At 41.1% G+C, this 24,953-nt stretch overlaps 1 protein-coding gene and 1 long non-coding RNA gene across 6 annotated transcripts; one reads left to right on the top strand and one right to left on the bottom strand.

Moving 5' to 3' along the window:
* The first annotated feature begins 11,497 nt into the window (after positions 1 to 11,497).
* LOC119272833 (uncharacterized protein At4g15970-like) lies at positions 11,498 to 16,456 on the top strand. The gene is made up of 3 exons (XM_037554209.1): positions 11,498 to 11,583; positions 11,742 to 11,745; positions 15,371 to 16,456. The coding sequence occupies exons 1-3, from the start codon at positions 11,498 to 11,500 to the stop codon at positions 16,277 to 16,279; spliced, it is 999 nt and encodes a 332-aa protein (XP_037410106.1). The 3' UTR covers positions 16,280 to 16,456.
* A 2,269-nt stretch (positions 16,457 to 18,725) lies between these two features.
* On the bottom strand, positions 18,726 to 24,953 carry LOC119270104. Of its 5 annotated transcripts, XR_005133923.1 has the most exons (5): positions 24,444 to 24,953; positions 22,860 to 24,346; positions 22,093 to 22,186; positions 21,876 to 21,978; positions 18,726 to 21,791 (listed from the first exon to the last, which is right to left on the bottom strand). It is a non-coding gene; the product is annotated as an uncharacterized LOC119270104 (long non-coding RNA). The 5 variants fall into 5 exon arrangements; XR_005133922.1 differs by having other exon boundaries at positions 22,860 to 24,953; XR_005133925.1 differs by lacking the exons at positions 22,860 to 24,346; positions 24,444 to 24,953 and having other exon boundaries at positions 18,726 to 21,543; positions 21,625 to 21,791; positions 22,093 to 22,853.

Here is a 24,953-nt window from a genome sequence, read left to right as displayed (position 1 = left end):
ACAACATACGTTGTTCCCTTTGTCATCGATATGTTACTTGCCCGAGATTCGATCATCGGTATCTCAATACCTAGTTCAATCTCGTTACCGGCAAGTCTCTTTACTCGTTCCGTAATATATCATCCCGCAACTAAGTCATTAGTTGCAATGCTTGCAAGGCTTATAGTGATGTGCATTACTGAGTGGGCCCAGAGATACCTCTCCGACAATCGGAGTGACAAATCCTAATCTCGAAATACGCCAACCCAACAAGTACCTTTGGAGACACCTGTAGAGCACCTTTATAATCACTCAGTTACGTTGTGTCGTTTGGTGGCACACAAAGTGTTCCTTCGGTAAACGGGAGTTGCATAATCTCATAGTCATAGGAACATGTATAAGTCATGAAGAAAGCAATAGCAACAAACTAAACGATCAAGTGCTAAGCTAACGAAATGGGTCAAGTCAATCACATCATTCTCCTAATGACGTGATCTTGTTAATCAAATGACAACTCATATCTATGGTTAGGAAACTTAACCATCTTTGATCAACGAGCTAGTCAAGTAGAGGCATACTAGTGACACTTTGTTTGTCTATGTATTCACACATGTATTATGTTTCCGGTTAATACAATTCTAGCATGAATAATAAACATTTATCATGAAATAAGGAAATAAATAATAACTTTATTATTGCCTCTAGGGCATATTTCCTTCATCTGCCGCATCTGATCACTGTCTGCTAGTTGTATATTGCTCCTCCCAAGCGCACAGTAGACGAAGATTCCACTTCAAGCGTTTTTGGCTTTCAGCAGGTGGTTCAGTCCACCTGGACGTCTATCCCTCCAGATCAAGATTCGTTTGGCGCATCTATTCTCTTCTCAAAGCTACTGCATGGTGACTCTTGAGTTGGAGTGCTCGCACCCTCAGCAACATATTCACACAGATACTTCTAGCACGTTAACTAATTATCTATCGGCTGGACATGGCACAGGATGAGTCTGCTCTCCCCGCCCAAGGCCTGGCTCCGTAGCGAAGTAAAGCGTGCATACCTGGGGTTGGCCTCTCTTGATCACTCGATCGCAAGGCAGTGGGCGCGGTTTGTCCGGCTGCAAGAGGGAGACACGAACACTGTGTTTTCGAAGATTCATGCTGCACATCAAAGACAAAAGAACCACATCTTCAACATTCGGGTGGGTAATCAGACTGTCTCCATCGATGAGGACATGGATGCCGCTGCGTTTGAGCATTTCTTCTGTATTCTTGGTACCCTAGGGGCCCGCGAGTTCAACATCAATCTCTAGACCGTTGATGAGAGACAGTTTAGCCTCTCTGACCTCGATCGGCCGTTCATGGAGGATGAGAATTGGGCGGCCATCAAGCAACTACCCACGGGTTGCACCACTGTCCCCTGGATCCACCTGCGTCGAACCTCCCCAATCTGCGCTTGCACCCCCCTGGTTTTTGCCAACACCGTCGGCCAGAGGTATCCCTGCATTGTGCCGATGGTCCAGTTGCGTCGCTCGACTCAACCTACACTAGCCCATGCCCGACCTGCACTGGGATGAGGTAAAAAGGACTCTCCCCAAAAAATCATTCTTTGGATGCTGGTTGACAAGTATGATATCTTCTATTTTCTATCCTTGAATTGTTCATTGGCAAAATATGTGTTGGTTATGTTAGAATGTGGATGGCAGCATACTAAGGCGTAGCCTAGTGGTCAAAAGGGTTGATGCTTTCCCATCCACCCAGGTTCGAGGCATGGTACTTGCAATTTGGGTTTGTTGAACCAATTATACTGCAAGAGTCTCCCTTACATTCTTCATGTCAAAGAAATGTGGATGGCATCCCTTACAGTCTTTCTGTCAAAAAATGTGGATGGCAGTAGGATGAGAAGAGGCATTAGATTTGTTAAGTCGCATGTCAATGGCATATATGTTAGATTTCTTGTTCATTGGCAAAATCAGTAGCATATAATTTCATGTATGATTGTCATATGCATACATGTTGAAAGAAAATAGGAATCCAGAAGTGACCACAAATTTTGTAAACATGCTTCCACTAAGAAGCAAAAGGGGAATATGATTTTTTAATGTTGTTTACAAAAACATAGTCAACAGATAATGGAAAAAGTTGTGTCATGTGGAGTAGATGAAAGAAGTGATGAGTACTTCATACCAACTAAGTTATCTAGAGTTTAGGGTTGAAAATCACTGTTTCCTTAATAATATGAGGACTAGCAAAGGGAAGAAGAATTGTCTTAGGAGGATGTATGATGAGTGAAATAGGCATTAGAATGAAACTTTAGGCGTGCGATCATGGATGTGTTATTTCTCATGTGTTTATGTTATGTCACTTGAGACTTATCGAAAAATATTTTCCTTCCTTTATGTTATTTCACTTGAGACGTGTTTAACAACATTTTCCTTGTAATGATCATGACATCAATATGTTATTTTGTCATCTCTTGTGTTGATCATGACATGAATCTGTTATTTTGTTAACTCTTGTGTCGTGCCATGATTTTCTTCTTATTTTAGAGTTCATCATGTTGCTTGCTTGTTTCCAATATATTTTGTCGTTTGCAGATGAGCACAAGTGGAAACCATAGTGAAGAGTCTGAAACTACTGATTCAGATGTTGTTGCATTTCATGGAGGCAAAGGCAGAAAAGACACATGATGGTTCCTCTTGTTGGTATCATGTACAATGAGAAGTATCTCATAAAAATGGGTTCCTACAATTATTGGACAATAGTGGGTTAAAGATAAGTTGAGTACTCCAAAATATATCTGTAACATGTTCAGGATGTACAAGCCTTGTATTGATAGATTGGATTATGCACTTGTTAACACATATGGCTTGAAAGCAATAGTAAAGAGGAGTTGAGAGGAAGCATTAGGCATGTTTTGGACAGTTAGGGGCCCTTAATCCATAAGCCAACTGGAAAACCGTTTCAAGATATCGACTGAAGTTATATAAAAAATTCAATTTAGTATTAAACTTCTTGAATGTTATGGTTATAGACATCATTCAAGCAAATTATCCAGAGTTCAAAGTTGTTCATTGCTACCTCTTGAGCACTGCGTTGGATTTCCCCGAAGAGGAAAGGATGATGCAACAAAGTAGCGTAAATATTTCTCTCAGTTTTTGAGAACCAAGATATCAATTCAGTAGGAGGTTGCGCGCGCGTCCCTAGTACCTGCACAAAACAAATAACTCCTCGCAACCAACGCGATAAGGGGTTGTCAATCCCTTCACGGTCACTTACGAGAGTGAGATCTGATAGATATGATAAGATAATATTTTTGGTATTTTTGTGATAAAGATGCAAAGTAAAATAAAGGCAAAGTAAAAAAGCAAAGGAAATAACTAAGTATTGTAAGATTAATATGATGAAGGTAGACCCGGGGGGCATATGTTTCACTAGTGGCTTCTCTCAAGAGCATAAGTATTTTACGGTGGGTGAATGAATTACTGTCGAGCAATTGACAGAATTAAGCATAGTTACGAGAATATCTAGGTATGATCATGTATATAGGCATCACGTCCGAGACAAGTAGACCGACTCCTGCCTGCATCTACTACTATTACTCCACTAATCGACCGCTATCCAGCATGCATCTAGAGTATTAAGTTCATGAAAACAAAGTAACGCCTTAAGCAAGATGACATGATGTAGAGGGATAAATTCATGCAATATGATAAAAAAACCATCTTGTTATCCTCGATGGCAACAATACAATACGTGCCTTACTGCCCCTACTGTCACTGGGAAAGGACACCGCAAGATTGAACCCAAAGCTAAGCACTTCTCCCATTGCAAGAAAGATCAATCTAGTAGGCCAAACCAAACTGATAATTCGAAGAGACTTGCAAAGATAACCAATCATACATAAAAGAATTCAGAGAAGATTCAAATATTGTTCATAGATAATCTTGATCATAAACCCACAATTCATCGGTCTCAACAAACACACCGCAAAAAGAAGATTACATCGAATAGATCTCCACAAGAGAGGGGGAGAACATTGTATTGAGATCCAAAAAGAGAGAAGAAGCCATCTAGCTAATAACTATGGACCCGAAGGTCTGCGGGAAACTACTCACACTTCATCGGAGAGGCTATGGTGTTGATGTAGAAGCCCTTCGTGATGGATACCCCCTCCGGCGGAGCTCCGGAACAGGCCCCAAGATGGGATCTCGTGGATACAGGAAGTTACGGTGGTGTAATTAGGGTTTTGGCTCCGTATCTGATCGTTTGGGGGTACGTAGGTATATATAGGAGGAAGGAGTACATCGGTGGAGCAACAGGGGGCCCACGAGGGTGGAGGGCGCGCCCGGGGGGGGTGGGGGGTAGGCGCACCCCCCTACCTCGTGGCCTCCTCCTTTGTTTCTTGACGTAGGGTCCAAGTCTCCTGGATCATGTTTGGTGAGAAAATCACGTTCCCGAAGGTTTCATTCCGTTTGGACTCCGTTTGATATTCCTTTTCTTCGAAACCCTAAAATAGGCAAAAAAAACTGCAATTCTAGGCTGGGCCTCCGGTAAATAGGTTAGTCCCAAAAATAATATAAAAGTGGATAATAAAGCCCAATAATGTCCAAAACAGTAGATAATATAACATGGAGCAATCAAAAATTTATAGACACGTTGGAGACGTATCAAGCATCCCCAAGCTTAATTCCTGCTCGTCCTCGAGTAGGTAAATGATAAAAACAGAATTTTTGATGTGGAATGCTACTTGGCATAATTTTAATGTAATTCTTCTTAATTGTGGTATGAATATTCAGATCCGAAAGCTTCAAGATAAAAGTTCATATTGACATAAAAATTATAATACTTCAAGCATACTAACAAAGCAATCATGTCTTGTCAAAATAACATGGCCAAAGAAAGTTATCCCTACAAAATCATATAGTCTGGCTATGCTCTATCTTCACCACAGAAAGTATTTAAATCATGCACAACCCCGATGACAAGCCAAGCAATTTTTTCATACTTTTAACATTCTCAAACTTTTTCAATCTTCACGCAATACATGAGCGCGAGCCATGGATATAGCACTATAGGTGGAATAGAATGGTGGTTGTGGAGAAGACAAAAAGGGAGAAGATAGTCTCACATCAACTAGGCGTATCAACGGGCTATGGAGATGCCCATCAATAGATATCAATGTGAGTGAGTAGGGATTGCCATGAAACGGATGCACTAGAGCTATAAGTATATGAAAGCTCAAAAAGAAAACTAAGTGGGTGTGCATCCAACTTGCTTGCTCATGAAGACCTAGGGCATTTTGAGGAAGCCCATCATTGGAATATACAAGCCAAGTTCTATAATGAAAAATTCCCACTAGTATATGAAAGTGACGAAATGAGAGACTCTCTACTATGAAGATCATGGTGCTACTTTGAAGCACAAGTGTGGTAAAAGGATAGTCTCTTTTTCTCTCTTTTTCTCTTTTTTTTTATTTGGGCCTTTTCTCTCTTTTTATGGCCTCTTTTCTTTCTTTCTTTTTATTTTTCGTCCGGAGTCTCATCCCAACTTGTGGGGGAATCATAGTCTCCATCATCCTTTCCTCACTGGGACAATGCTCTAATAATGATGATCATCACACTTTTATTTTCTTACAACTTAACAATTACAACTCGATACTTAGAACAAAATATGACTCTATGTGAATGCCTCCGGCGGTGTACCGGGATATGCAATGACTCATGAGTGACATGTATGAAAGAATTATGAATGGTGGCTTTGCCACAAATACGATGTCAACTACATGATCATGCTAAGCAATATGACAATGATGGAGTGTGTCATAATGAACGGAACGGTGGAAAGTTGCATGGCAATATATCTCGGAATGGCTATGGAAATGCCATAATTGGTAGGTATGGTGGCCGTTTTGAGGAAGGTATATGGTGGGTGTATGATACCGGCGAAAGGTGCGCGGTATTAGAGAGGCTAGCAATGGTGGAAGGAGGAAAATGCGTATAATCCATGGACTCAACATTAGTCATAAAGAACTCATATACTTATTGCAAAAATCTACAAGTTATCAAAGCAAAGTATTACGCGCATGCTCCTAGGGGGATAGATTGGTAGGAAAATACCATCGCTCGTCCCCGACCGCCACTCATAAGGAAGACAGTCAATAAATAAATCATGCTCCGACTTCATCACATAACGGTTCACCATACGTGCATGCTACGGGAATCACAAACTTTAACACAAGTATTTCTCAAATTCACAACTACTCCACTAGCACAACTTTAATATCACCATCTTTATATCTCAAAACAATTATCAAGCATCAAACTTCTCATAGCATTCAACACACTCATAAGAAAATTTTATTATTAATCTTGTATACCTAGCATATAAGGATTTTTTAAGCAAATTACCATGCTATTTAAGACTCTCAAAATAATCTAAGTGAAGCATGAGAGATCAATAGTTTCTATAAAAGAATTCCACCACCGTGCTCTAAAAGATATAAGTGAAGTACTAGAGCAAAACTATATAACTCAAATGATATAAGCGAAGCGCATAGAGTATTCTAACAAATTCCAAATCATGTATGGCTCTCTCAAAATGTGTGTACAGCAAGGATGATTATGGTAAAATAGCAAATAAAGACTCAAATCATACAAGACGCTCCAAGCAAAACACATATAATGTGGTGAATAAAAATATAGCTCCAAGTAAAGTTACCGATAGAAGTAGACGAAAGAGGGGATGCCTTCCGGGGCATCCCCAAGCTTTGGCTTTTAGGTGTCCTTAGATTATATTGGTGGTGTCATGGGCATCCCCAAGCTTAAGCTCTTGCAACTCCTTGTTCCATAATCCATTAAATCTTTACCCAAAACTTGAAAACTTCACAACACAAAACTTAAAGTAGAAAATCTCGTGAGCTCCGTTAGCGAAAGAAAACAAAAGACCACTTCAAGGTATTTTAATGAACTCATTCTTTATTTATATTGATGTTAAACCTATTGTATTCCAACTTCTCCATGATTTATAAACTATTTTACTAGCCATAGATTCATCAAAATAAGCAAACAACACACGAAAAACAGAATCTGTCAAAAACAGAACAGTCTGTAGTAATCTGTATCTAACGCAAGATCTGGAACCCCAAAAATTCTAAAATAATTTGCTGGACGTGAGGAATTTATCTATTAATCATCTGCAAAAATAATTAACTAAATATCAGTTTCCAAATAAAAATGACAGCAGTTCGCGTGAGCGCTAAAGTTTCTGTTTTTTACAGCAAGATATCAAGACTTTCCCCAAGTCTTCCCAATGGTTCTACTTGGCACAAACACTAATTAAACACAAAAAACACAACCAAAACAGAGGCTAGGTAAATTAGTTATTAATAAACAGGAGCAAAAATCAAGGAATAAAAATAAAATTGGGTTTCCTCCCAACAAGCGCTATCGTTTAACGCCCCTAGCTAGGCATAAAAAGCAAGGATAGATCTAGATATTGCCATCTTTGGTAGGCAATCCATAAGTGGCTCTCATAATAGATTAATAAGGTAATTTAATTTTCTTTCTTGGAAAGTGTTCCATGCCTTTCCTTAACGGAAATTGGAATCTAATATTTCCTTCCTTCATATCAATAATTGCACCAATCGTTGTAAGGAAAGGTCTACCAAGAATAATAGGACATGAAGGATTGCAATCTATGTCAAGAACGATAAAATCCACGGGCACATAATTCCTATTTGCAACAATAAGAACATCATTAATTCTTCCCATAGGTTTCTTAATAGTGGAATCCGCAAGGTGCAAGTTTAGAGAGCAATCATCAAAATCACAGAAACCTAACAAATCACACAAAGTCTTTGGAATCGTGGAAACACTAGCACCCAAATCACATAAAGCATAGAACTCATGATCTTTAATCTTAATTTTAATAGTTGGTTCCCACTCATCATAAAGTTTTCTAGGGATAGAAACTTCCAACTCAAGTTTTTCTTCATAAGATTGCATCAAGGCATCAACGATATGTTTAGTAAACACTTTATTTTGACTATAAGCATGAGGAGATTTTAGAATGGATTGCAACAAGGAAATGAAATCAACCAAAGAGCAATTTTCATAATTAAATTCCTTAAAATCCAAAATAGTGGGTTTAGAAACATCTAGGGTTTTAATTTCTTCAATCCCACTTTCCTCAAATTTAGCATTAAGATCTAAAAACTCCGAATTTTTGGAACGCCTTCTAAGTAAAGGTGGATCATATTCAGTCCCATCATTATTGAGATTCATATTGCAAAACAAAGATTTAATAGGGGGCACATCAATAACTTTTAGATCTTCATCTTTATTTTCATAGGAACTAGAAGAACACGCTCTTATAAAGGCATCTTTCTTAGCACGCATCCTAGCGGTTCTTTCTTTGCACCCATCAATGGAAATTCTCATGGCTTTGAGAGACTCATTGATATCATGCTTAGGAGGAATAGATCTAAGTTTCAAAGATTCAACATCAAGAGAAATTCTATCAACGTTCCTAGCTAACTCATCAATCTTAAGCAATTTTTCTTCAATCAAAGCATTGAAATTCTTTTGCAAAGTAATAAATTATTTAATATTTGATTCAAAATCAGAGGGCATCTTATTATAATTTCCATAAAAATTGTTTTAGGAATTACCATAATTATTAAAGGGATTACTAGGATAAGGCCTAGAATTAAAGTTTCCTCTATACGCGTTGTTACCAAAATTATTCCTACCAACAAAATTCACATCCATAGATTCATTATTATTCTCAATCAAAGTAGACAAGGGCATATCATTAGGATCAGAAGAAACACTTTTACTAGCAAATAATTTCATAAGTTCATCCATCTTTCCACTCAACACATTAACTTCTTCTATCGCATGCACCTTTTTATTAGTAGATCTTTCAGTATGTCATTGAGAATAATTAACCATAATATTATCTAGGAGTTTAGTAGCTTCTCCTAAAGTGATTTCCATAAAAGTGCCTCCCGCAGCCGAATCTAAAAGATTTCTAGAAGCAAAATTCAATCCGGCATAAAAAATTTGTATGATCATCCACAAATTCAAACCAGGAGTAGGGCAATTACGTATCATTAATTTCATCCTCTGCCAAGCTTGTGCAACATGTTCATGATCAAGTTGCTTAAAATTTCATAATATTGTCTCTAAGGGGGATGATCTTAGCGGGAGGAAAATACTTAGAGATAAAATCATCTTTGCACTTGTTCCAAGAATCAATACTATTTTTAGGCAAAGACAAAAACCAAGCTTTACATGATCTCTAAGCGAAAAAGGAAATAGCTTCAATTTAACAATATCATTGTCCACATCTTTCTTCTTTCTCATATCACACAAATCAACGAAGCTATTTAGATGGGTAGTGGCATCTTCACTAGCAAGGCCGGAAAACGGACCTTTCATGACAAGATTCAGCAAAGCGGCATTAATTTCACAAGATTCAGCATCGGTAAGAGGAGCAATCGGAGTGCTAATAAAGTCATTGTTGTTGGTATTGGTAAAGTCACACAATTTAGTGTTATCTTGAGCCATCGTGACAAGCAAGCAATCCAACACACAAGCAAACAAAAGCAAGCGGGCAAAAAGAGGCAAATAGAGAAAGAGAGGGAGGATAGAGAGGGAGAGGGCGAATAAAACGGCAAGGGTGAAGTGTGGGAGAGGAAAACGAGAGGCAAATGGCAAATAATGTAATGCGGGAGATAAGGATTGTGATGGGTACTTGGTATGTTGACTTTTGCGTAGACTCCCCGGCAACGGCGCCAGAAATTCTTCTTGCTACCTCTTGAGCACTGCGTTGGATTTCCCCGAAGAGGAAAGGATGATGCAGTAAAGTAGCGTAAGTATTTCCCTCAGTTTTTGAGAACCAAGGTATCAATCCAGTAGGAGGTTGCGCGCGCGTCCCTAGTACCTGCACAAAACAAATAACTCCTCGCAACCAACGTGATAAGGGGTTGTCAATCCCTTCACGGTCACTTACGAGAGTGAGATCTGATAGATATGATAAGATAATATTTTTGGTATTTTTGTGATAAAGATGCAAAGTAAAATAAAGGCAAAGTAAAAAAGCAAAGGAAATAACCAAGTACTGGAAGATTAATATGATGAAGATAGACCCGGGGGCCATAGGTTTCACTAGTGGCTTCTCTCAAGAGCATACGTATTTTACGGTGGGTGAATGAATTACTATTGAGCAATTGACAGAATTGAGCATAGTTATGAGAATATCTAGGTATGATCATGTATATAGGCATCACGTTCGAGACAAGTAGACCGACTCCTGCCTGCATCTACTACTATTACTCCACTCATCGACTGCTATCCAGCATGCATCTAGAGTATTAAGTTCATGAAAACAGAGTAACGCCTTAAGCAAGATGACATGATGTAGAAGGATAAATTCATGCCATATGATTAAAAAAACATCTTGTTATCCTCGATGGCAACAATACAATATGTGCCTTGCTGCCCCTACTGTCACTAGGAAAGGACACCGCAAGATTGAAAGCTAAGCACTTCTCCCATTGCAAGAAAGATCAATCTAGTAGGCCAAACCAAACTGATAATTCGAAGAGACTTGCAAAGATAACCAATCATACATAAAAGAATTCAGAGAAGATTCAAATATTTTTCATAGATAATCTTGATCATAAACCCACAATTCATCGGTCTCAACAAACACACCGCAAAAAGAAGATTACATCGAATAGATCTCCACAAGAGAGGGGGAGAACATTGTATTGAGATCCAAAAAGAGAGAAGAAGTCATCTAGCTAATAACTATGGACCCGAAGGTCTGAGGTAAACTACCCACACTTCATAGGAGAGGCTATGGTGTTGATGTAGAAGCCCTCCGTGATGGATACCCCCTCCGGCGGAGCTCTGGAAAAGGCCCCAAGATGGGATCTCGTGGATATAGGAAGTTACGGTTGTGGAATTAGGGTTTTAGCTCTGTATCTGATCGTTTGGGGGTACGTAGGTATATATAGGAGGAAGGAGTACGTCGGTGGAGCAACAGGGGGCCCACGAGGGTGGAGGGCGCGCCGGGGGGGGGGGGGGTAGGCGCTCCCCCTACCTCGTGGCCTCCTTCTTTGTTTCTTGACGTAGGGTCCAAGTCTCCTGGATCATGTTCGGTGAGAAAATCACGTTCCCGAAGGTTTCATTTCGTTTGGAATCCGTTTGATATTCCTTTTCTTCGAAACCCTAAAATAGGCAAAAAAAACAGCAATTCTAGGCTGGGCCTCCGGTTAATAGGTTAGTCCCAAAAATAATATAAAAGTGGATAATAAAGCCCAATAATGTCCAAAACAGTAGATAATATAGCATGGAGCAATCAAAAAATTTAGATACATTGGAGACGTATCATTCATGAAAGGCTTCAAGATGCAAGATTGGCACCTCACTTTGATGGTTGCATAGTGCAATTGATGGGTCACATATTTCATGAAATTGCCCCAAGTTATGAGAATGATATTGTCAACCACGTTGATGGTCATGGATATCAAGTACAGAAATATCATGGTAGTGTGCGACTTTGACATGAGATTCACCTCTATAGTTGCAGGATGGACAGAGTAAGCACACAACACGAGGATATTTAGAGATACTTCTGTGAAGTATCTTGATAGATTTACACATCCACTTATAGGTATCCATTTCATTTTTTGTGTGCACATCAATATTGTTTCAGCTATCTTGTTGATTCCATGTGTAATGCTATTACTTTATGCAGGGAGGTACTATCCTGGTGACTCGGATTATCCCAATTGTGGTGGATATCTAGCTCTCTACAAAGGGAAAAGGTACCATGTGTCAGAATTTCTCCAAGGTCTCCCACCGAATGGGGAAAAAAGGTTTTTTAACTATGTGAATTCATCCTTATGCAATGCCATTGAGCATGCATTTGGTGTGTTGAGGATGACGTGACATATTTATCTCAAAATGTCAAGTTACCCTTGTGAGAAGCAAGATCAGATCACCATTGCATGTATGCCACTTCATAATTGCATTGGAGAAGCCATTTGAGAGACTTGGAATTTGATAGATGTGACCGTGACGATAACTACATGCCAGGAAATTTACAAGCCCGACAGATAGGCCATGTTTCCAACATAGTGGTTGGTGATGATGGAACTGTGCAAGAAACTCGTGAAGCAATTGCTAATGTCTTGTTGGCGGATCAATTACATGTTTAAATATTACTTGATGAGTCTATGATGGTTAATGCATTTTTTTGATGATAACGTACATTTCATATGTAAGAATGATGGTTGGTGGATATTTTGGATGATATGTTTCGTATGTAACACTACCATGGTTGGTACATATTTTGGATGATATATTTTGCATGTAAGAATGAAGGTCGGTGCATATTTTCGATGTTATGTTTCATATGCATACTTTGAATGAAATGTTTCCATGATCATGACATTTTTAGACACAAGATATGTCCCATATGGTTAAACAACTATTTTCCACTTTAACCACTCGAAACACCTTAATTTGTGCGTAATCAATATAAACATCATATCCAACTTTTAGGGACATTACTGACATTTAAAAATCTCAACAATTCCTACACCTGTCCAACAATATGGTAAGCAAACAACCTGCTTCTGATTCTCGAGAATTCACACCTAGAACTGGTTCTCAGGAATCCATAGTCACAATGATTCTCGGGAATCTGCATCCCAAAGAAAGGGGACCGGCTTAAGTTAGATTTCGGGTGATAGGTGTTTCATAACAACCACGGTCCTACAATCCAAATAAAGAATTACATGAAACAAACTATAGCCACTAAAACATTTATTTGAATTGTTCTAATACACAACTTTATGGGCGAATGATACCAAACATACTTTGTCTCTGTTCAACGGCGGAGCTAGGATGGGGCCATGCCCAAGGCCAATCTCGGGCTAAACATGGAAAATAGTGCCACAAAGTAGCAAATAGTGCTACAGTGTGAAAGGATTTTGGTGTCAAGACCCGGGACACGGCCCGACTTGCGTGGGTCCTATCTCTCTTTTAGTTCAAGAGTTATGGCCTTGTACGACCATGATGTCATCATAGTACATCTCACGCTGGCTCCACAAATACCGCCGTGAAATCATCGAGAAGGACTAGGGAGTGAGATGCAAACAAAAAATCTCTCAAATACCCCTAAGATCCAAGCATCATTGTAGGGGTACTTTTGTAAATATTTTTGTTTCGGCTATAAATAAGGTGCTTGGCAAGGACGAGAGATCACTCATGGTTTCCAAAACTCCCCGGATCCCTTGGTCATATCCCTCCCCTCCCCCAACTGGCCCAAAAGCGTGCCATTGGGCTTGCGATGGCGATCCCAATACCATGGAGTTCATGTTCCACATCACCATGGGGTACTTTCATCAAGCTGCAGATTGCAACCTCCCTTTTTCTCCTCTTCCTGTTAGTGCTCACCAACTAGGAGTTGTCACCGATTGACATGATGACATTGTCTTTGTTGCAAGAAGCAAATCTTATAGGCATATCGCAATACCATTAGGTGAGTTAGGGGGATTGCAACCCATGGTTTGACAAATTAACAAAGTCTACCACCACAAAACTTCAAAATCTGGTGATTATTGCCGAACCAGAAGACAGGAATGGATCGACAAGGTAACCCCGAGGTAGAAGGTGAATGGTGTTTATTTTATCGCCACTATTATCTACAATTGTTGAGCATCAAGGGTAGCGGTTGGTGGAGCGGGGAGCAGTGACATCGGAATCACCCCTCACTCGCCTTCTTGTTTTATTTTGGTACCCCCTCACCTCTCGAAACCCGTAGGAACCTATGGACATTCAGATCCAATATCTACATTTCTAGAAGGTAACAATTGTTGTTTATCATGCATATATTTCCAATTAGTCAGCAACTCACTGCTTCAATCTAATCGATTATTGTTCATGCATTATCCATATTCTGCATCACCCATATATTATAGACCGCCTTATAAATACAATGTAATTGGAACTCGAATTTTGAGATGCAAATAATGTTAATTTTTTAGTTTCACATCACCATATGAGTTCTGTGAGATAAGTCTCCGCCGCTTTGTGAAATTGTGGATTGAAGACACCCTCAGATCTCAAAACCCATAGAAACCTACGGACATCCATATCATCACGTTGAATTGCATACATCTTTAGAAGGTAATAATTGTTCTTTTATCATGTATATATCTCCAAGTAGGATTTTAATCGCTAATATAATGTCATTAATTCCTGCCAGCATTAGCTGCATGCCAATTAATCATGGACACCCTATAAATCCAATGCAATGGAAGTAGATCTCTCCAACACGGTAAAGTTCATTTTTGTTTTGGAAATCATCATGGAGTTCCATGACGGAAGTCTTCATCGCATTGTAAAGTTTTGGATTGCAACCACTATAACCCTCTTTCTACTATTGGCGCTCCCCAGCCAGAGGTGGCCACCACTAGATGCAATGATGCCGTCTCCATGGCAAGCAACAAAACAAAATAGTGGAAACTCTACCGAGGTAGGTAGTTCATTGTGCTAGTCACTTCCATTTGGTTTCTTTACAGGTTTCCGATGTGTAGCATTTCGACGTTTCCATTTCAGTATGAAAACACATATGATATGATTGAATCCCATATAATCGCTTTGTTTCATTGTTTCTCGTCGAGATAGATCCCTTGTATTACATGGTGTATTTCTTTGGAATAGGAGGCTGGCTTTTTTTACTCGCGGCTAGTCATGTTTTTGTGCATCGGGCATATTGAGCCATTATATTAGTATAGTTACTATACATTTTAGAAAGAAAAAAAATAGCACTTTAGGTAGGCTTGTTCATTTAGTTCCCTATCGGTGTAGTGAGCTCTAATCGTCCTTTCCAGGTGTTTAGATAAGCAAAGCAAATCTTGAGGCTAATTAGGCGACTAAGTTTGGCTGGCTAAGATCTAAGAAATTCTTCCCGCAAAAAAAGAAAGATCTAAGAAGTTCTTGGTAGATTTGGCATTGACTTAATAACATGATTAAATCCTCACAAATATTATGCTAGGATTTAAGGGGGTCTCAAAATTATTAGGATGTGCAAATGGAGTTTTCGGGGTAGAAACAATAAGAAAGTAGAGTAAATAAGGAAAACAACATTAACTGACGATCAATTCATGATTTTGGCAGGAAAGCTGTCCTAATTGTTATGAAATCAGTACTCCTCCATCCAAGTATATCCAGCGTTAAATGTTCAATATTCATAGTATCGCCCTACTGTAGTACTACTACTCTAGTAACAAAAATTGGAGAGATATTCTTAGAGGTAAATTATGATGGTTATTATCAATTGAATTGACACGTAGTGTCTGAACGAACTGCGCGCAGGATGCCCAGTTCAATTTCTCAGGTTTGGCTGAGCTTCTGCCCATGGTGGCCACGGACGACCGGACGGTGATCATCACGTCGGTGAACGAGGCCTTCGCGCGGCCGGGCTCCCTTCTGGGCCTCTTCCGTGAGAGCTTCTTCGCCGGCGAGAAGATCGACCACTTCCTGGACCACCTCCTCATCGTCGCCATGGACCCCATGGCCTACCGCCACTGCCGGACCGTGCACCGGTTCTGCTATCTCATCCCTACGACGAAGACGTCCATGGACCTGAGCTCCGCGAGCGACTTCATGAGCGACGCGTACGTGGAGCTGGTGTGGACCAAGCTGGAGCTCCAGCAGCGCGTGCTCCAGCTCGGCTACAGCTTCCTGTTCACGGACGTGGACATCCTGTGGTTCCGGGACCCGTTCCGGCACATCGGCCTGCACGCGGACATGGCGACGTCCTGCGACGTGTTCTCCGGCGACGCGGACGACCTCGGCAACTGGCCCAACACGGGGTTCTACTACGTGAAGTCGACGAACCGGACGGTGGAGATGCTGCGGCGGTGGCGGGCGGCGCGGCGGGGGTTCCCGCAAAACCACGAGCAAACCATCTTCAACTACATCAAGCACGAGATCGCCGGCGCCGGCAGCGACCTGCGCATACGCGTCCAGTTCCTCGACACGGCGCACTTCAGCGGCTTCTGCCAGCTGTTCCGCAACGACATGGCGAGGGCGTGCACCATGCACGCCAACTGCTGCATCGGCATGGCGAACAAGATCAGCGACCTCCGGGACGTGCTGGGGCAGTGGAGGAACTACACGGTGATGGCGCCGGCGGAGAAGATGAAGGCCATGGCCGCCGGGAGGAGCTTCCAGTGGCGCGTCCCGGCCAAGTGCGGGACGCCCGACAAGAGGCCTCAGTAGCACGAGAAGAAGAAAAATAAAGCTACGTCGCACTTTAAGTTGACTATAGATAGACTTGAACTTTGCTGTCATACCTTAATCCTTCTAGCTCATGGCTCAAGAACTTTTGTCTTCAAGTATGGCCTCACAAACATCTACTCCCTCCGTAGCATGATATAAGAACGTTTTGGACACTAGTATATTATGCGACGGACGGAGTGTTTGATTTGTTTTACTATCTAAAAGTATATAAAAAAGGCAAAAGAATAATTCGCTTTGTGCCGACCACTGATCTATTTGTTATACTTTGTTCGGTTATATAAAGTGGGGCGAAAGTCTGTTTTGAATAGAACTGATACTCACAATACATCACCGACTCGCTCCACAATCACAACATCTCCAAGAATCACCTGGGAATAAGATGTAAACGTGAAATATCTTAAATGCCCCTATGATCCTAGCACTGAGGTAGGGGTACTTTGTAATTGTCTTCGTTGAGGCTATAAATAAGGCGCTCGGTCTGAATGAGAGACCATTCTTCTTTTCAAAAAACCCATTACCTCCCTCCGCGTCCTCACACACCCACCCACCCACAACACTCACACAAGCGGCATGGTAGGAAGGCGAAAGTGTGCATCTAATCTTGGGTGATTGCGATGTGCATCTAATAAAAAAGAGCAGAACTTACGAGGTAAAATGTGTCACTCTGTTTGGATTCAATAACCATGCCCGCCATCACGATACATCACCGCTCTGCTCCACAATCTCAAAGTCTTAGAGCATCGCTTGGGAATAAAATGTAGACGTGAAATATCTAAAATACCCCTGTGATGCTAGTATCAAGGTAGGGGTACTTTTGTAAATGTTTTTGTTGAGGCTATAAATAAGGCACTCGGTAGGGATGAGAGGCAATTCTTCATGTCGAAAAACCTAAACCTTGGTTACCTCCGTCCAACACCCCCACCCCCGCACAGACACACAAGCGGCATGGTAGGAAGGCGAAAGTGTGCATCTAATCTTGGACGCTTGCGGTGGTTCTCCCAATATCAGGATATTACAATCCACTTCAATATGGAGCTTGCCAATCGGAAGTGGCCACCCGCAGACGTGGTGGCAGCATCTCCATGCCAAGACAACCATCACATCTGGTACTGACCACTCCCGGCTTGCGAGCAGGAGTGTGGGGGTGGCTTCTATCCATAGCAACTGAGTCTTCCACCATGGAACTCCGGGTTTAAAGGGGAATCAATGGGTTGGAAGACAAGAAAAGACCGACGAGATAGCCATGGGTTAGAAGGAGGAAGGTAGGTGATGATCTTTCTATTCATACCGCTATCATCTGCAACCACCAAGCATGTCTGGGAGTTGGTGGTGGTGGGAGGGGGGCCACCGACAGTGGAATTACCCTACACCCATCTTGTTTGGTAAGCTCCCCATCTATCAAAACCCATAGAAACATATGGTGATCGAGATCCTCATGTTGCAACGCCTAGATATTTAGAGGGTAATAATTACTACTCCCTATATCCCATAATACAAAAAAGTTTTTCAAGCTGTTTTAATCATCCATATATTTCCAAGTATCCACGTTCAATGTAATCAATACATACATTTTTTGAGTGGAGTGTACTTAATATATTCTTTTGAGGGAAATGTAATTAATACATGCTTGTGGAGGGGGTGTGTGGAGGACCTGGTGGCACATCACGACCATGTGTGGGGGCCGACAAGAGGTCTGAGAGTCCATGTCTAGTCTGTTGAAATAATTGGTACTCCCTCCGTCACAGTTTAGAAGGCACAGTTAAATTTGCGTGCGTTTCCATAATAGACAAGGTTTAGAGTGCATTGCATTTATTTCTAATAGCTAATTAGTACTACTAGTAGAACGCCCGTGCGTTGCCACGGGCTTTTGAGAAAAAAAATAAGATACTACTCATTGAGCTAAGATTACCGAGAACAATGTCACATTTTTTTCTTCAACAATCAGCTAACACACATCATAGTATCAAACACAATAATCTTATAGAGCACCTATAGCCCGTCCCCTCAAATCTACGGACACGCCCTGTCGTTGACCGAATATGAGAGAAGGAAAAAGGTGACCCAACCAGACCCCTTATATCAACACAATAAGTCCGGGTTGTCTGCAAACTATCATATTAACACCCAACATAGGAAGGATATGAAGCTCGCAACACCTAGTCAATCCGCCAGGTAGGACGCCCGTGCGTTGCTACGGGTAGAAGACGAAAAATGCCACAAACACGTTACAACAAGCACTAAAGTTTCTCTTCCTGCATCCTACCTTTTCACCACTGTGATTCCCAAACATTTGTCCAAATCAAAATGGGCATAGAACATAAGTACAAATGTTTGGAAGTTAAAAGTATACTACATAATTTTTCACTTATAACACCTTTCTCCCTATTTTTAACAGTGACTCACTACTGCAGCATAAACTAATTCATTCTTGAAATATTCAGAAGAAAACATATTGACCAAGCAAAAATCACTTTAGCACAAGAACCTTGTGACAACTATAGAAAAAAGATTGAGATGGTTACTCTCATAGAAGACACCTTCGAATATAATTTTAGGAAATAACTTTGTACAATATTGGCCTACACCGAAAGAAAAAAGCTCATACATGCAGTATCATGAAGGAAACGATTCCTCGTTATCTCAGTTCCAAATGGAAACTGGTATCAATACACTAAGATTTAAATGAATGAGAACCGTTAAATCCATGTCTATCTCCATTTTTAGCGAGTTCAACAGCGGGCTCACGGGTATCTACACAGCAGAAATATAGAATATGAGTTTCGGTTCACTTTATGTGACAATTATAGAAAAGGAACAACCAGAAGAAAAAACAAACAAACATGAGAAAGCACATGCAAGCAAATAAGCCTTTATTTTTTCTGATGAACATATGAAACATCATAGTAACTAAACACAGTAACAAACCCATTCAAAGGTAAACATATTAGTGCCCATAGTGCATAGTTATTTGATCCATATTTGTTGTCACGGGCGACAAGTACATAAAAATTGATGAATGGTCAAAGGGTATTTGGTCAAAGGATAGTTAGTTCTACTTCACAAATTGCGACCATGATACATTACAAGTTTCATAGATTTTTGGTTTAAAGAATGTTCAGCTAAGAAGAAAATGAATAAAATATCAACATCTTAATCTCTACTATTAAAGCGCAGTTGGTACCTTAAATGGTACCCACGTATCCACCACTCACGTGACCTCCCCACATCATCGTTTTTTTCAACCGAACCCGTTTCCCGATGCAAGGAAAAAAGCCCTAGAAAACCGACCACCCTTTTCCTTCTCCCTGGTACGACCCCCACACACACGATTGCTCCTACGGCGCCGATTTTGACCATGCCTCCCATGTGATGTTGCCTTGTCCTGCTCCCTCTGCCATCCAGACGCACTCCCTTGCCGCCTCTCCGCTTCAAGGTGTGTGCTCTGAAACCATCGCCTCCTTTCTTCAGCCCGTGGCATCTATTCTCCACTAGATCATCTCAATTTTTCGTCCTTCACTGAGTCCGGCGGCGACAACCAAAGAACCAAGTCCCCATCCATTTTGTGAGGGCATGCAATTAAAGAAGGGGATGTGTGGCCCATGAGGTTGCTGCCATCAGCCGCTGCTGAAATCTAATGAAAAAGTGCCTACGGTACAGTTCATTTCCACTCTCAGTTGATAGAAATAATCAAATTTCAAGCATACAAATTCAAAATGAAGAAGTCTATTATGAGCACCAGAAAGATAGAAATGATCCATTTATTTCAATGCATACTACTACACCTTGGTGCTTAAAGACAAAACTTAGTTGCAAACAGTGCATTACCTAGGAACAACATTTGGTGTACTGAGCATAACAATTCAAAATTATTCTATGGCTATGAAGTGCCTAAATCTGAGATTGCAACATGAAAGCAAGCACTCAGCAAGTACTGATCAAATTGACAAAGTATATGGTTCATTCGTCCATAGTGAACACAAAATTAAAAGAGCTGCGAGAACTCATGGTGGCACATTCTATAGAAGCATCATTCTTCTGTAAGTATAGTGTTCTCAAGAAAGCATGGTGTAGCCAGGAGATCAAGGCGTTATACAAGCATTATTTCATAGCACAATCTAGGGAAAAAATTCCTTTGTTCTGGAAGAACGGCAACCCAAGATGTACCGATGACAAGATCCACAGTTGCTTTGCATTACTCCAAATCAAGAGTTGCGATAGCAACCTGTTAATCTGACATACCTTTAGATAGAAGCTCAACAACAATTTCCTTCTGAACCCATATTAAGAAAATAAGCCAGATTTGAATTTTAATATCTTTGCTAGCATTTATTTTCAACTGCGCAAGCAAAATAAAACATGAATTTCACACCGCAGAAACTACTAAATATGAAATTACAGAATTTTAGCATTTGAATATGAGAGAAATTGTAAAGCATTGTACATGATAGTAATCGTGTTTCAGAGAACTTTGTCAGTGGTAGTGACATGCCGCCGACACCAAATGCCGTTTATAATGTACTCCATAATGATCTTTTTTTAGTTTATCCATAATGATCTACAACCATTCCTTGAGCTTCACATGGTACCTGGTCCTGATACCAACATCAAAACAATGCAGAGTATTGCTCTGTTTTAAAGTGTGCTTGTCTTAGCAAGGTGTGCCTCGGTTTTCGATTGCACCATGGTAAACCTCCCACTCTCTATATCTCTCTCTAAACATCTCCGCCTCCATCATCGCCCCCGCTCCCCTCACTATATCTCTATGCACTGCCACTCCCCTGCTACCCAGTGTTGGTCCCCGTTAAACTGTTTAACCATTCGTGAATTAAACACTATGCCTTGAAAAAGACTTTCCCTTTATAATGAAACATGCCTACTTCTTTTCCTAAATATCATTCATCAATTTAAATTTGTGAGGTTTCTCTACTACTTAAATAGTGCATTGTATCAACATAAACTTCAAGTGAGTACAATAATTAAGTGAGGTAGCTACATGCTTGTATTTCACCTAAAAATGATTAAAAGAAGTACTATTTCGCTCTAAGGTGGCATACAAAAAACAATAAATCAGTGGACTTTCTGTACAATTTAGAAGAAAGCGCCTAGTATATCACCCCACTCGACCCTGCTTGTGGAAAGAGAAACCAGACGTGTCAATATGATGTTGGACTGTCACTACTTGTAAAACTGAGTTTTCTTCTCTCTAGTAATTTCTTCCTGGAAAGATGATAAAGTACTCATGTCTGCTAAAATACAAACATGTGGATCAATAGATAATAAAGTGACAACGAAAGTTATACGAAACTCGCAAAAGAGATGTTAACCTCAGAACCTTTACTGGATGGTTGGTGCACGGGGCAGCACAACAGAACTGGGAAGTGAGCTGGGAGCGGACGGACGATCTAGCTCTTCATTGCGTCGTGCTACAGTCCTCTCGTCCAAATCATCCGACAACGCTCATGTCCTCATCAGTCATCTCGTCCAAATCATCCTACAACGCTCATGTAAAATGTTTTCATAAATAAACACATGTTCTTGCAGGACAAGAGATTTAATTGATAGCTAACAAAAGTACCCAATGCTTGCAATTAGCCTGGTGTAGCAGGTCCAGCTCCTCATTGATGGCCATCAAGATGCGTTTTGTGTTGGTATATGGTCTCCTCCAGCCTCTCCAACCTCTGTATCACGATGCACCGTTGTTCAGTTCACAGTAAACGAATTTGTTTAGGTTAGAAACAGTGGAAAACATACGTTGGTGTGTGGCCAAGCATGGATGGAGTTACCGTACATACCTTTCATAATGTTCTTCTGTAGCTCAATGTTCGTCGTGCATCTTATGACCACCACCACACACCTGTCCTCGTTCGGTCCAAGCAGGTCATTTTGCTAGGTTCAGAAGGAGTGAAAACAAGATATGGCTTAATTGCTAGGTTCAGAAGGAATAACAAGAAGTTGCATTGAGTTTCCAGTAAAAGGCACCTTAATTGCACGGTGTGGCACAATCTGCTTTTTAGTATTTTCCATTTTAAGAAAAGCTTATTTGAAAATAACAAGAAGTTGCATTGAGTTTCCAGTAAAAGGCACCTTAATTGCACGGTGTGGCACAATTTGCTTTTTAGTATTTTTCCATTTTAAGAAAAGCTTATTTGAAAATAACATACATCTGGTACTTAGATGGCACTACTTCACTGCAAGTCTGCAATATACAATATGCACAAAACAGAAATTCCTTGAAATGCTTTGTACACTTACTAATTATGATCAACATCAGCTATGAAGTTCATTGTAAAATGTACTCTTGTTAAATCTGGAACTAAGTTATGTGTATGCATTTAACAGCATAAACTTAAGGGCATAAATTAAGAAAAAGGAAAAAAAATTAAAATTTAACCACCTTGGCTGATCCATAATAACATATACATAGCAGTTGCCAGCCAACTCTTGTTGATCCTACTTACCACATGAACTTGTTCACAGTTGAGTAAGCGTACTGAATTTAATAATATCAAGTAATGTGGTATAGGGAAAAGGGAAGCTTAGAGCCTGAATAATGATTGACAAAAATAGAGATATCTCCAGCTCCTTCATGTTGGCGCCCACCCCACTCCAGCTCAGCCTTGACCTCCTCGTAATTGATCTGCCTGCCAAGTTCTCTGCAATCACCAGCAGGAACACAGCCACGCAATGTGTACATTCACTTACAACTCAGGCTCACATGGATATTGGTGAGGCAATGAAATAGATGATGCCAATGAAATCAGTTTATCTCACGGAAATCATCAGGGGCGAACACCTGATTTCGAAATCCCTAGGACCCAAAGAATGAAAACAACAACGCACTCGGACTGGCCGGTGGCGGTGGATCCTGCATCCTCATTAGCACGGCCACGCTCAGGTCCTCATCTGCCGAGGAGGCACTTTTATACCGCATCAGCACGAAGCAAAACAGTGGCGCCAGCACGACCACCTCCACCTGACATCAACATATGTACAAACATATTATGTGAACTGAAGTCTCTGTACTCTGCAAAGTGTGACATAGCACATAATTCAGATTAATTTAATCCTACAGATATGCATATCACAACAATGAATAATCTTTTCCATGCATCCATGGATAACTCAAGCTTGCCAATATCTGGTTATTGATCAAGACTGAAGGGACAATTTGCAGTGATCTGGTCGCGTCACCGGGCCGCCGACGGGCGTCGATAAGGAGTCGGCGCCGTCGGGCCGCCGACGTTGAGATAGAAGACGGAGATTCTGCTTCAGACTATTGGAGCAGCAAAATTATCCGAATCAATAGAGAAACTGAAGATATTGCAGCAAAATTGTCAAAATTATATTAGCCACTAAAACTCCCAGGTCCTGCAGCAGCAAGATAGCAGAAAGAGATGGGTCGGGAACATAACGTAATTTGTTCTTCCAATATGTATTCCGAACTGTTCTAAAAAGTACATAATTAATCCAATGTATTCTGTTTGTGCATCAACATTCGACACGCCCAACTCGCTGTATATATCATTTACCGGATGTTGAAATTATAGTTTGTATCTTTGTTCTGACGCTATACTTGAAATCTTTGTGTTTTCAAGAAATAATCTATTACACTTCTACAAAGGAATGAAAATGTACAATTCTGTTTGCAGACATGCTTCTTCTACTGCTATTTAACGATTGCATTTACTATTATTTTAGAAGATAACACCGACCAAATATCTGAGAATGCATTAGTACGTACATGATAATTAAAATGTAAATAGTCAGACCAAAACATCAGATCAAAGGAGATTATATTCACATAAACTTGACTGAAATTAAATTGGAAAAAGCCATGTAGTACAAGACGACAGCAACAACAGACATGTAGTGCTAGCTTCCAAGGATTCATTTCAGTACAGGAAGAATTAAGGGGGAGTTTTGTTCAAAATAACAATCAAGGAGCGGCCGTTTACATACCTGTGGACGCATACAAATGGACAACCAAGGAGCAGCCATATACTGCAAGTGCCATTCACATCTAGACGCATACAGACTGAATACAAACTGAACCAAAGAACTAAACCAAGATGTTTATCCATATGTATGTATGTAACGATGCTAGTGCCATCCAGATTTGGGGGTAGAGAGAGGGGAAGCTCACCACGTCCACGTTTCAAGTGTCGCGTACAGGAGGAGGCGAATCCACGAGCGTGAGGATGAGCTGGACAACGCCGGATGGGTGGACGGGATTTGGGGACGGGGGTGTCTGAGCTGTACCGGTGCGCGTCCTTGGAGGTAGAGGACGAGAAGGAGCACCGGCGTTCGCCGCCGCCATCATCGACTGGGACAAGGTTGTCGCGCCCGCGCTCATCCCGAATAGCCGCTGCAAGGCGCGCCGCGTCTGCACAACCTACGGGAGGAGGGCCTCCGTGCGGCCCTGTTCCCGGAGCACCATCCAGCAGGTGCCGATGGGGATCCGGAGAGATAGAAGACGAAGCAGCAGCGGCGGTCCTTGATGGAAAAGGGGGGAAGCGGAGGTCCGGATTGACGCACACAGTCCTCCAAACAAGGCAAGGCCGGCAGGGTCTCCTCCAATCAGGGCAACGCGACCACGCCCTTGGGGATCCGCAGCGGTGGCAGCGACATCCCTGGGGATTCCCGGCGGCGGCGA

Source organism: Triticum dicoccoides, chromosome 3A, assembly GCF_002162155.2.
Source record: "Triticum dicoccoides isolate Atlit2015 ecotype Zavitan chromosome 3A, WEW_v2.0, whole genome shotgun sequence".
Classification (NCBI taxonomy): domain Eukaryota; kingdom Viridiplantae; phylum Streptophyta; class Magnoliopsida; order Poales; family Poaceae; genus Triticum; species Triticum dicoccoides.
The sequence above is the reverse complement of the archived record's forward strand: the minus strand, read 5'-3'. Positions and strand labels throughout refer to the sequence as shown.

Bases quoted from the DNA above. Each gene is read 5' to 3' on its own strand.
- LOC119272833 (XM_037554209.1), top strand. From the start codon at position 11,498: ATGGTCATGGATATCAAGTACAGAAATATCATGGTAGTGTGCGACTTT.